The sequence below is a fragment of the Cricetulus griseus genome, chromosome 7 (genome assembly GCF_003668045.3).
Source record: "Cricetulus griseus strain 17A/GY chromosome 7, alternate assembly CriGri-PICRH-1.0, whole genome shotgun sequence".
In the NCBI taxonomy this organism is placed as follows: domain Eukaryota; kingdom Metazoa; phylum Chordata; class Mammalia; order Rodentia; family Cricetidae; genus Cricetulus; species Cricetulus griseus.
This window is the reverse complement of record NC_048600.1, coordinates 117,629,050-117,641,173: the sequence shown is the minus strand read 5'-3', so window position 1 is coordinate 117,641,173 and position 12,124 is coordinate 117,629,050. Positions and strand designations below refer to the sequence as shown.

The 12,124-nt window shown below is 46.8% G+C and overlaps 1 protein-coding gene across 1 annotated transcript in view; it reads right to left on the bottom strand.

The window, feature by feature from the left end:
• Itgb3 (integrin subunit beta 3) overlaps positions 1-6,385 on the bottom strand; it is a 57,223-nt gene extending 50,838 nt beyond the window's left edge. Inside the window, exon 1 of the mRNA XM_027427875.2 lies at positions 6,310-6,385. Within this exon, the coding sequence (XP_027283676.1) occupies positions 6,310-6,385 (76 nt within the window). The remainder of the gene's footprint in view (positions 1-6,309) is intronic.
• Between the last annotated feature and the right edge of the window lie 5,739 nt (positions 6,386-12,124).

The window sequence follows — 12,124 nt, the reverse complement described above, 5'->3', positions numbered from 1 at the left end:
GCTCAAACACAGACCTCACAAACAGTCCTGGCAAGGGCTTACTCAGGGAGAGTTACCTATCCCATGAGGAGACTGGCACCAGGGTCTAGAACTGTCTGAGAGCTCACAGACCAGATTTTCTTCCTCTAAGAAGTTTACCAGAAAAGAGAGTTGACTTCAGGGACTTACAAAGTGGCTACTGAGCGTGTCTTTGCCAGCCTTCAGGAACTCTCCTCTAGTGCAACATTTCGAGCCTTCCTCATAAAGAAACTTTCCGTGAAGATCCAAATCACTAAGCAGTTAAAGGAGAAACATCTCTAGTAATATATGAGAGAGAGAGAAAAGAGAGAGAGAGAGGATGAGAGAGAGAGAGAGAGAGAGAGCAAACCAAAAGAAAATCTCTCCACTTGCCCCTTCACCAACTCCACCACCTCTGAGATACCAGGACGAAGGCCCACAGCTAAGACAACTTGTTCAGTCATCCAGCTAATTGACATAAAAGCCTACAGAGCCATGACACGATGTAGTTAACTGCTGGCTTGCTGTTCTTTTCGTGGCATTTTTTTCTGGCATGTAGCATACATTTAAGTATAGGAAAGCACATCTGCACACGTGTGACAATTTTACATCTCAGGGAGAAATATCTTAGGAGAATACACCACCTTCCTGACTATGAACTGTGGAGGAGTCAAACTGGGACACCAGCAACTCCAAAACAGGACTTTGCAATGATGAACATGACTCCAGCCCATTCTTCCTCCCCGCCCTGCAAAGAAAAGGACCAGCAGGGGCGGCAGTAGTCTTCTGTGGGGATGTGACATCTAAGGAGTTGCTGGGTTCCGTGGGAATGTAACCTCTAAGGAGTTTTTGGGTTATGTTTTGCTTTTCAGAGATGCTACCAAACACATGAGCAGTAAAATGGCTCTGGTTATATTAACCAGCCCTTTGGCTTGAAGAACTGTGTCATATTTGACCACAAAACATCTGTCACAGAGGCAGGAAGATTGTAAGAGCCAGAGGTTGGGTAGGACTGGAGTAACAGTGTCTTGTGGGTGTGACAGGACAGCTTTACTCATCACAGTACTGCACCAGATAATGCCAGTCAACATTCCAGCACACAGGGGTGGTGGTTCACAAGGCCCCTCCCCTAACTGAAGCACTACTGACAGCTGACGGCCTCTGGGGACTGGAGAGACAGTTTTCTTCAAGGATATGGCCCCCAGAAGGTGGCTCCTGCTCCAGGGAATAGTCCCATACTATGGGATGGGGGGTGGCGTTAAGTTAGGATGGGGGAAGGATCTGGAAGGAGTAAGATGAAGAAGTGAGGGGGAATTATACAAAATCCTCAGTTCTTTATCTAGCAGTTGGAAAATATAATGGCTTAAACATGGCTCAAGTGTGTCTCTCCATTTGAATACTGACAGCACCTCCATGGTTTAGAGGCCATGGCCTCACTTCATTCAAGGTAATATCTGCACGACATGAACTGTAGGAGGATGGAATGGCCCCGGTGAGCTCTTGGAATTACTGATACAAGCAACACCTTGGGTGAACTGTAAGTACATTACATGTGGAAGAAGCCAGACTTAAAAGCCTACACACTACAGTTTCATCTCTATGACATTCTGTAAAACATATCTATGGGAACAGATCAGTGGTCACCAGGAACCAGAAGTGGGAAGAGACGATTTACGAAGAAGCTGGAGGGGACTTCTCTGAAAATACTCCCTATCTTCATGATGGTAGTGATTATTTGACTATCTTTACCAAAAGTACACAGAACTGTAACTGAGGATGATGAACTCCATGGCACATAAGCTATACTTCATCGATACTCTTCCTTAAAGACTTCTTTATTTTCATTTCTGTCTATGTGTGTGTATGAGTATGCATACCTACATGAGTTTATGTGCAGCACGTGCGTGCAAGGACTAGAGTTACAAGTTGGTTGGGAACTGTCTCATGTGGGTGCTAAAAACTGAAGCCAGGTCCTCTGGAAGAGTATTACATGCTCTTAACCACTGAGCCATCTCTCTAGCCCAATCCTCCTTTTTAAAGATGTATATATTTTTACTTTGTGTGTATGAGTATTTCACCTACATGTATGTTTGTGCACCACGTGTGTGCAGTGCCCAAGGAGATCAGAAGAGAATGTCGGGTCCCCTGAAACTGAACTGACAGGCAATTGTGTTTAGTTCTGGGAACTAAACTCAGGTCCTCTACAAGATCAGCAAGTGCTCTTAATGGATAGATCTCTCTAAGCCCCCAGTCCTAACCCTTTAAAGGGGGTGAAAGTTTTCTGGGGACACTGTGTACCTAGAGAGAAAGGCTTATCATTTTGCTGCAGAGTCTCAAGTTCCAATAAATTCTGGCAGTTTCCAAAGAGAAGCCTTGAGCTGCATCATTCCCAGCTCCTAGGGTCACATCCATTAGTGACTTAAGTTGCAGTAGGCACAGGACTCTTCCACTTGGGGAGAAGGCAGAGGAGGCGACGGTGAGCTATCGCAGGCCACCCTGTGGGCAGCCCCAAAGCTGCTCAGCCATACACACACCCCTTGCCCGGTTAATTATCTGTCTGCTGATTCATGACTTGCGGTTCCTGTGGGCATGCTTCCTGGCTGTTTCTGCCAACAAGGGCAGGCTTCTTGCAGCTGGGAAGAGATGATAAACAGAGATCCAAGGAGGGTAGGGAATTGCAAAGGAAGAATTTTTATCAGGAAATTCTCGAGTCACACTCAGTTACCCCTCCTCACACCACTGCCTCCTTGTCCTATCTTATGCTATTCCCAGGAGACATATGTCACCACTCACCTTTGCCCTCAGGCTCGTGAATTTGAAAAGAGTGTTCTAGTGACTCCTCCAAAGACAGGAGAAAGGGCAGACACTTCAGAGGACTCCCTGTGTTTTCCTCATCCTCTGGTCAGAAGATGAACAACAGTGCAAAAGCCCACGCAGCCAAAGGGCCAGGGTTGTGGTTTAGTTGCACAGCACATTTAGCACACAAAACCCTGGGTTTCAGTCTCAGAAACACACACACACACACACACACACACACACACACACACACACACACACACACTCCAGAGTGTTCAGGTAAGAACACTTGAGGTTACAAATGTGTAAATACTGGATTTCTTCAAATTAAGAGTCATCACCTCTAGATGCCTTTTGTACCATTCCCTGCATAGTTATTTTGCTACTGGTGTGTCAAGCTCTGGGCACGGTGTTGAACAAAATAGACATTTTACTCTCTTTGTGGAGGCTGAAGTCTTAGGTGTTGGGTTTTATGACCCCCACTTTACAATGTTGAGATGCATAGGGGAAAAAAATGAATGTATGGAATTCTCTCCTCCTGGGCCTTCTCTGTAGACTCTTCCAGGACCATGAAATATGCCAAGCCACCAATGAGGAATGGGTTGAATTAAGAGGATATGAGAAATGAATTCTCATCTGGGAGCCTGCATTGCACTAAAGTATGACTTAGCAACAGCTCTGGCCTGCAGTCGATAGTATATACACCACTGATAGGAAAAGTAATGGCAACAGGAATCACCATTTATTGAACATTTAATTTGTACGTTGGTCTCACTTAATCTCCACAATAGAAAAACTATGTTTCTCTACTTTACAGGTGAGAAAAAACTACTAAGACATTAGCAAGATCACATGGTCAATCAGGGGGAAAGTCAAGACTCAAACCTACATCCTACTGGCCTAAATCCCAGCTGTCACTTTCCACAGCAACATGCCTTTCCTAGTCTCTCCAGGCCCTTCAGACTCCGGAAGAGGGCTTCAGTTGGAGAATTTCCAGAATACAAACTCTAGAAGAGACATAAGCACTTCATCTCTGAGCTACTTAGGTTAGAATAAGCACTAAATATAAGGTAGTCACAGATGAAGCCAGAAAGATTATCTTTGTGGATAAAGACTGAAAGCCAATGCTATCTTCACAGAAGCTCTTGTTACCTCACAGCACAATCTCCTGCTCCCAACATCGTCTCTCTGCCACCTCACTCCCATCCTGGTCCTTCTGTGTCCCTTCAACACTGTGTATCCCAAAACAACTGTCATCCCAGCACCTGCTTTCCCAGGGACCTAATGGTATTTGCAGCTCTGCCACACTGGGCTGGGGTGTGAGTATAACAAATACTTCTTTCGAAGGATGCTCTAGAGTTCTCTGTTCCTCAACAGGACTCCACCTGGCCCTCAGAGGGAGTCTGAGGCTAGCTCAGCACAAGCCATCGCCTCTCTGGGTTATTCCAATCAAAATAGATCTGTGAACAGAGCTCCTGGCGGCTTTGTGGGGGTTTTTTGTTTTGGTGTGTATGTGTGTGTGTTCTTGCAACTCTTTTACACTTCTTCCTGGGCAGAGATCAGAAGACAACATTGGGTATCATTCCTCAGAAATAGCACTTTTTCTTTTCTTTTTTTTTTTTTTTTTTTTTTTTTTTTTTTTTTTTTTTTTTTTTTGAGACAGGATCTCTTTCTATCCTGAAGCTCCCCAAGTAGGCCAGGCAGGTTCACCACGGAGCTCCAGGGATCTGTGTGCCTCTGTCTCCTCCCCCAGCACCGAAATTACAAGCACGCCACTAAACCAAGCTCTTTTAATGGGTTCTGGGGACAGAATTCAGATGGTCCTACTTATCAGCCCAGCCTCCCCATCTCCCCACTAAAGGATCTTTAAACCCAGACTTAGGTATACCAGAGCAGTGTGATACTATATCCATCATAGTACCTATGTGAACCAAACCAAAAAGTAGTACACTGGGGTTCAGAAAGGGTGGGAGAAAATGAAAGACCAAAATGATGAATCTACTTCATCCTCAGTAGAGCTGAACCAAGCACCCTGCTATCTATGGATGCACCATCTGTGACCTCATTACTTTCTTCTCAGACGTCAGATGATGATGACGACGACGACGACAACACTCGGAAGCTAATTTGAAAGCTATGGATATCAGCAAACTACAAAGTGTTTTAAATATGTCTCAAAAAATAGCTAAGAGAGCTAGAAGTTGTGTAACACAACAAATACTAGCTACCTTGATTTGAAGAGAGTGTATCTGTGTATGCATTTTCACACTTTACATAGGCATGCACTATCTTTATATGACATTTAAAAATTCAGAAGTAGTAAATTTTTAAAGGTTTTAAGTTCATGGAAGTTAGCATATCTGTAAGAAACATCAACTTTCCTGGAGAATTTCCCCATTCCCAGTCAACAGCTAGCAGCAGCTGCTGGAGGCTCAAACATCTCCGGGGCAGAATGCTGGAGAACCCGGATTTCTGTTCTGTGGTCACAAGGCTTGTTCAATGTAGGCTAAAGACCAGTTTTCATCTGTCACTTGGAAGCTTCAGCAACAAAGGGCAACTGGAAGTTCTCCGCTGAGACACCCTTTCCCTGTCCCATGGCTATGTTTATCTATCTGTACCAGCATGGAAGGGTCTTGAAGGCAGCCACCAAAACATTTTTTAGAATGCTTAGCCTCAAAGTCAACTTAATAAATTTTATCTTTAAAAAATAGTCCATCTGGGTCTGGAGGTGTAGCTCAATTAAAAACGTGCTTGCCTGGCATGAGGAAGCCCTGGGTTCAACCCCCGGCGGCACATAAACCCTGAGCGGTGGTGCATATCTATAATCCTAGCACTCATTAGTGAAAGTCTGAGGTTCAAGGTCACCCTCAACTACACAGAGAGTGTGAAGCATTCTGAAATACGTGAGACCCTATTACACACACACACACACACACACACACACACACACACAATCTGCAGGGTTTAACTTGCTCCAGCTGACCCAGAGTCTCAGTTTCTCCTCCTCCAGCAATATCACCTCCCGCTCCCCTAGGCTCTGCTGACTGGACCACTCCCCATCCCCGCAGCACCAGAGAGGCCAAAAGCTGACCCTCCAGGCGGGGGATGATGTGAGCTGCACGCAGGAGAGACAAAGCCAGCCCCAAGGACGTCTGTGCTGACTTCCCAACACACAGTCAGGGCGTGGGGGATGCGAGGGCTGCCCCCAAAAGGACTCGGGCTCGAATCCTGCTCCTCCTTAAAGAGTGTGGCAGCCAGATGAACAAACTCGAGGGGACCTGCCTGCCTGACTCGGAGAAAGGGGCAACCCAGTGCACACACTCACCCAAGTAGGTGAGCCGCATCCTTCTGCCAGCACACGGGGCGGTCCGGAGGAGCCCCACCTTGCCTCTACCTCCCGCGACGCGCCCTCGAGGCCACCGGAGGAAGGACCCGCCCCCGCACCTCAGCTTCTCAGCCGGAGCTCCGGGATCCCACGGTCCCACCGCAGGGGGCACACCCGCCTGCCTCACTCACCTCCAACGACCACGCCCGCCAGGGTCCCCAGCGCCAGCAGAGCTGCCCAGAGCCGCCCCGGCCGCCGCGCTCGCATCCTGTCCGCTGCCCTTCACACACCGCGCGCCACGGCGAGCCTGGCGCCCACGGCTGCTTTTCCCGCGGCGGGATGGGAGGGGAGGGCAGGGGAGGGAAGGGGAGGGAAGGGGACGCAGTGGGTGGGACGCGCGGGGCGGGCCAAGGGCGTGCGCTCCCTCCCCTCGGGCGCCCGTCTGGACCCTGCCTGAGGCTGTGAGCGCCTGTCTTCAGAACCCTCCCCAGCCTTCCGCCGTCGAGGACTCTCCCACCAGCGCTCACTAGTGGAAACCGAGCCCCACGGGGTCGTGTACACGTCTGGGTCCCAGGAGTTCGCTCCTAGGTGCTTGCTTTAAAATAAAAATTTAAAAAAAAAATGTAGCTATCGGGCCACTTCCTGGACTCTTCTAGTCCCACCTCCACAGAGACATCAACACTGATAACTTCACTTCGATTTCCTCCAGGCTCATTCATTGTCTAGGTCACTCGTTAACCGGCAGCTGTCGAATGCTTTCCCTGCAGCCTCTTGGCAATACCACTGTCTCCAGCTTTTGTTAGGGAAGATGGATCTGTGAAGAGCCTCTGTCTTTAAACGCTTGCTTGCACGTAGCAGGTGTCTTGATAACCGTCTCAGGGCCGTCACTGTATTGGTCCCCTAACTCAAATTCACTAGCTTTGTGGTATTTTCCTCAGAGACTACTTGCCTGCTGTTCCTATCCCCTACACTGGTTTCATTGGGTCTTCCCCAGGTAGGAAACCTTCGCAAGTTCAAAAGGTGCAAAATACTGGAACTGAAGACGTCATAGGAAGTGGCTAAACCGGTGTACCCTGATGCAAGAATGGTAGTGTTGTAAAAATGAGACTAGGGCTGGCGATGCAGTGCCGTTGGTAGAGCACTTACTTGCCTGCCTAGCATGCACTGCCTTCCATTCCCAGCACTTCGTAAGCAGATGTGATGGTGTGTGCCCATAAGCCCAGCGCTAAGGAGGCAGGGACCCGAAGTTCCAGGTAGTTCTTGAGTACATAGGGCGTTTGAAGCCAGCCTGAGCTGCAGGAAACCCTGGAGAAGGGACGTGGCAAGAAGAGACCTGACATCTGACCATGATCCATTCATTACTCTCCCTTAGCCCAAGACATTCTTGTCACTCCTAAATGTCCCATGCCTTTCCATCTGACTGACCTTCCTTCCTCTTTCCATTTGGAAAATTCCACTTATTTTTCAAAGCGTATTTATTAAATGTCATCTCTTCCATGCCATCTTGTCTGATGTGTCCCCTCCTCCAGCTTTTCAGAGGTGGGCACTTCTTCTTCAGTCCTCTCAAATGCCAGGAGATTGTATCATTTTGTGTAACAGGTAAGGGCTTTTGTTTGTTTGTTTTTCAAGACAGGGTTTCTCTGTGGTTTTGGAGGCTGTCCTGGCACTCGCTCTGGAGACCAGGCTGGTCTCGAACTCAGAGATCCGCCTGCCTCTGCCTCCCGAGTTCTGGGATTAAAGGCCTGCGCCACCATTGCCCGGCTAGGGCTTTATATATGTATAAATTAATTCACACAATTGCATTGGGGGGGTCAAGACAGGGTTTCCCTGTGTAGCCCTGGCTATCTACAAATTCACTTTGTAGACCAGGCTGGCCTCAAACTCACAGAAATCCACCTGTCTCTGCCTCTCAAGTGCTAGGGTTAAAAGCGTGAGCCACCACCGCCAGCCACAATTACATTTACTACGCTATTATGACCTAGTATTTATTACACGGTGATGCAGAGCAGAGCATGGCAATGTATGTCTCAGTTCCAGCCCCTGAGGGTAAGGCAGGAGGAGTACAGCCTAGGCTACATAGCAAGATCCCATCACAAGCAAAATAATAAAAACAGGCTAGGGAAATTCTCAGTGGGTAAGAGTGCTTGCTGGACCAACATGAGGACCTGGGTTCAAATCCCCAGCACCCACATAAAAACCTGAGCCTGGACACATGCAGGCCTGTGACCCCAGTGCAATGGGAGTGAGTGCCGAGACAGAAGGCTGGCTGGCAGCTAGCCTAGCTTCAGGTCCAGTGAGAGACCTTGTCTTAAGAAAATAAGACAGAATGTAACAGGGCTGAGCATCCCTCCTCATGTTCTCCTCTGACCTCCCCATGCATGTGCACAGGTGTGCCTATAACACACACACACACACAAAAAAAAAAAAAAACAGTAATTCACAATTTAATCTCTTTTTATTTTAAACAGTTATTCACCTTTTAAATAAGGAGACCAGATTCACCCACATATTTACTGTTTCTGGTACTTTTCATGCCATTATATGTTTCTGAATTTTAATCTAGAAACACTTCCCTTCATCCTGGTGCGAGAACATCTTACATTTAGCAACTCCTGGGGCTGAAGAGATCACTCAGTGGTTAAGAGCACTGGTTGCTTTTCCAGAGAACCCTGGTTCAGTTCCCAGCACCCACATGGCAACAGCTTACAACTGTCTGTAACTCCAGTCCCAGGGGATTCAAGAACCTCACACAGACATATATGCAGGCAAAACACCAATGCACACAAAATAAAGATAATTTAATTTTTTTAATTAGCAACTCTTACAACTCTCCTTAAACAAATATGCCTAACTTCCAGTTATTTCACTCTGGTTTTAACGATATTTCTTATAAACAGCTTTATAGATTGTCAGAGGTTTTCCCACCTCTTATTAATCCTCTTCTTTAAGTTAATTGCAGTGTGTGTGTGTGTGTGTGTGTGCACGAGCATGCTTGTGAGTGTGTGTTGTATGCAGATACATGCATGCCATTGTACACATGGAGGTCAGAGGACAACATGGGATCCAGGGGTGGAACTCGGATCGATCATCTGATTTGCTCAACCAGCACTTCCACCCAGTGAGCCATCTTGATGGCCCTCCTCTTAGTTCTTCTAATATTACATTGCTTTTCTCAATGTACCTGACAGACACAACTTAAAGGAAAAAGTGTTCGTTTTGTCTTCAAGTTTGAGGGACTCTCAGTCCATTGTGGCTGAGAAGACCCCATAACAGGAGCCACTTAGTCCCTGATGAAAGGGACCTGAGGCTGCCGGTCACATTGTGACAGGAAGTAGAGAGACTTAAAGCTAGATGAATACCAGAACTGATCTATTGCCTTCAGAAGCTTCCTTCTACCACCCAGGACTCGCCTTCTAAAGATGCCAGAAAACTCAAATCTGTACCACCAACCAGGGACCCCAAAGTGAGCCTGTGAGGGACATTTTACATTCAGGCCATAACAAAGATGCCCCTCTATGTGCTGACCCCACCCCCTTGTCGCTGCTGAAGTCTAGCATCTTTGTCAATCTTTTCCCTATCTTCTTGTTCTAGCTGTTCCCCCACACACTAACGTTTCATTCTGGAGTTAGTTATGTTTGTCATTACAAAGCATTAAGGAAAAATCCACTTCTGTCCTTCACCCAGCTTGTCCACAATCTTGTCTTAATTGCCACATCATGATTACCAAACAAAGGCAAACACGGTTTATTCAATACCGTAAACTACTCCCGTTGCAGAACTTGAGTTGTGCTGCTTCTCCTCCTGTCCTTTCTCTGATCCGGGATCTCTACTGTATTTAGTCTTCGCATCTCCCAACTCTCCTTCAATCTCTGATATTTTCATAGTCTTTATTTTAAACACTATTCCTGGTTGGAAAACGAAAAGGATCTTTTCTACTAGGTTAACTGCTCCCAAGAAGGTGAGTACATGGAACAGTGGGCAGAGATGCAGACATTGCCTGGGTCCATGGCCTACCCTCCTTTTCTTTTTTTCTTTTTTTTAATTCTTTAATTACTACTCATATTTACATATCCACTCCCCCATTCCCTTGTCCTCCCATCCTCCCATGTTCCCCACCAACCCCCCCAACCCATTCCCCAACTCCTCCCCAGGGATAGTGAGGCCCTCCACAGGGGACCTCCAAAGTCTGTCATATCATTTGGAGGAGGGCCTAGGCCCTCCTTTCTGTATCTGCACTGCAATAGTATCCCTCCATAGGGACTGGGCTCCCAAAGTCCATTTGTGCTCTAGGGATAAAGACTGGCTCCACTGTTAGAGGTCCCATAAACTGTCTTGGGCTCCTCGCTGGCACCCACATTCAGAGGGCTTGGTTTGGTCCAGTGCTGTTTCCCCTGCTTTATGACTAGGGTCTCCATGCTATCAGTAGGTCAGGTCCACTGTTTCTGTGGGTTTCTGAAGGCCCATCTTGGCTCCTTTGCTCATCCCTCCTCCCTCTCCACAACCTTATTCCAGTAGTATGGTTCAGTGCTTAGCTGTGGTTGACTGTTTCTGCTTCGAACAGCTACCGGATGAGAGCTCTAGGAATGGTAACCAAGTAGGCATCAATCTCATTATGGGAGAAGGGCATCAGTGGCATCCTCTCCACCACTGCCTGGCTTCTTAGTTGGGGTCATCTCTGTGGATACCCTAACATTTTCCCTGTGCCAGACTTCTCTCCAAACCTGTACTGTCTCCCTCTGTCAAGGCATCTCCTTTCTTGCCCTCCTCTATTCCTCCCCTGTCCCAGTCCTCCTGTTCTCCTCCCCCCTCTCCTTCTTCCCTTCCCACCTTCTTTCTCTCCACCATCCCACTTTGATCAGGGGTTCTTGTCCCCATCCCCTTCTTCCAGGGACTATGCAATCTTCTCTTGGGGTCCTCCTTGTTTCCTAGCTCCTCTGGCAGTGTGGATGGTAGACTAGTGATTCTTTGCTCTATGTCTAAAAATCAAAAATGAGTGAGTACATACCATGTTTATCTTTTTGTGATTGGGTTACCTCACTTAGGATGGTTTCTTCTAGTTCCATCCATTTGGGAATTTCAATATCCCATTGTTTTTTTCCGCTGAGTAGTACTCCATTGTGCAAATGTACCACATTTTCTCTATCCATTCTCCAGTTGAGGGACATCTAGGTTGCTTCCAGGTTCTGGCTATTACAAATAATACTGCTATGAACATAGTTGAACATATGTCCTTATTGTGTGAGTGTGCATTCTTTGGGTATATGCCCAAGAGAGGAATTGCTGGATCTGGAGGTAGACTGATTCCCATTTTCCTGAGAAACCACCATACTGATTTCCAAAGTGGTTGTATAAGTTTGCACTCCCACCAGCAATGGAGGAGAGTGACCCAAGAAACTCTACCAGGGAACTCCTACTGCTGATCAACACCTTCAGCAAAGTGGCAGGATACAAGATTAACTCAAAAAAAAAAAACAGTAGCCCTACTATATACAGATGATAAATGCGCTGAGAAAGAAGTCAGAGAAACATCACCCTTTACAATAGCAACTAACATAAAATATCTTGGGGTAAAGGCAACCAAAAACGTGAAAGACCTGTATAGTAAGAACTTTGAGTCTTTAAGGAAAGAAATTAAATAAGATACCAGAAAATGGAAAGATCTCCCATGCTCATGGATGGGTAGGATCAACAGTAAAAATGGCAATCTTGCCAAAAGCAATCTACAAATCCAATGCAATTCCCATGAAAATCCCAACACAGTTCTTCACAGACCTTGAAAGAACAATACTCAACTTCATTTGGAAAAACAAAAAACCCAGGATAGCCAAAACAACCCTGTATAATAAAGGAACTTCTGGAGGCATCGCCATACCCTCCTTCTCTTAACTGCTTCCTCACCCCAGCCCTCCAAATCCTAAGGGAGCAGGGCAGTTCCTGGTGGCCATATTTCATTCTGGACACAGATGAATAGACAAGGGTATGTGTATACTGTGAGCTCTGCCGATC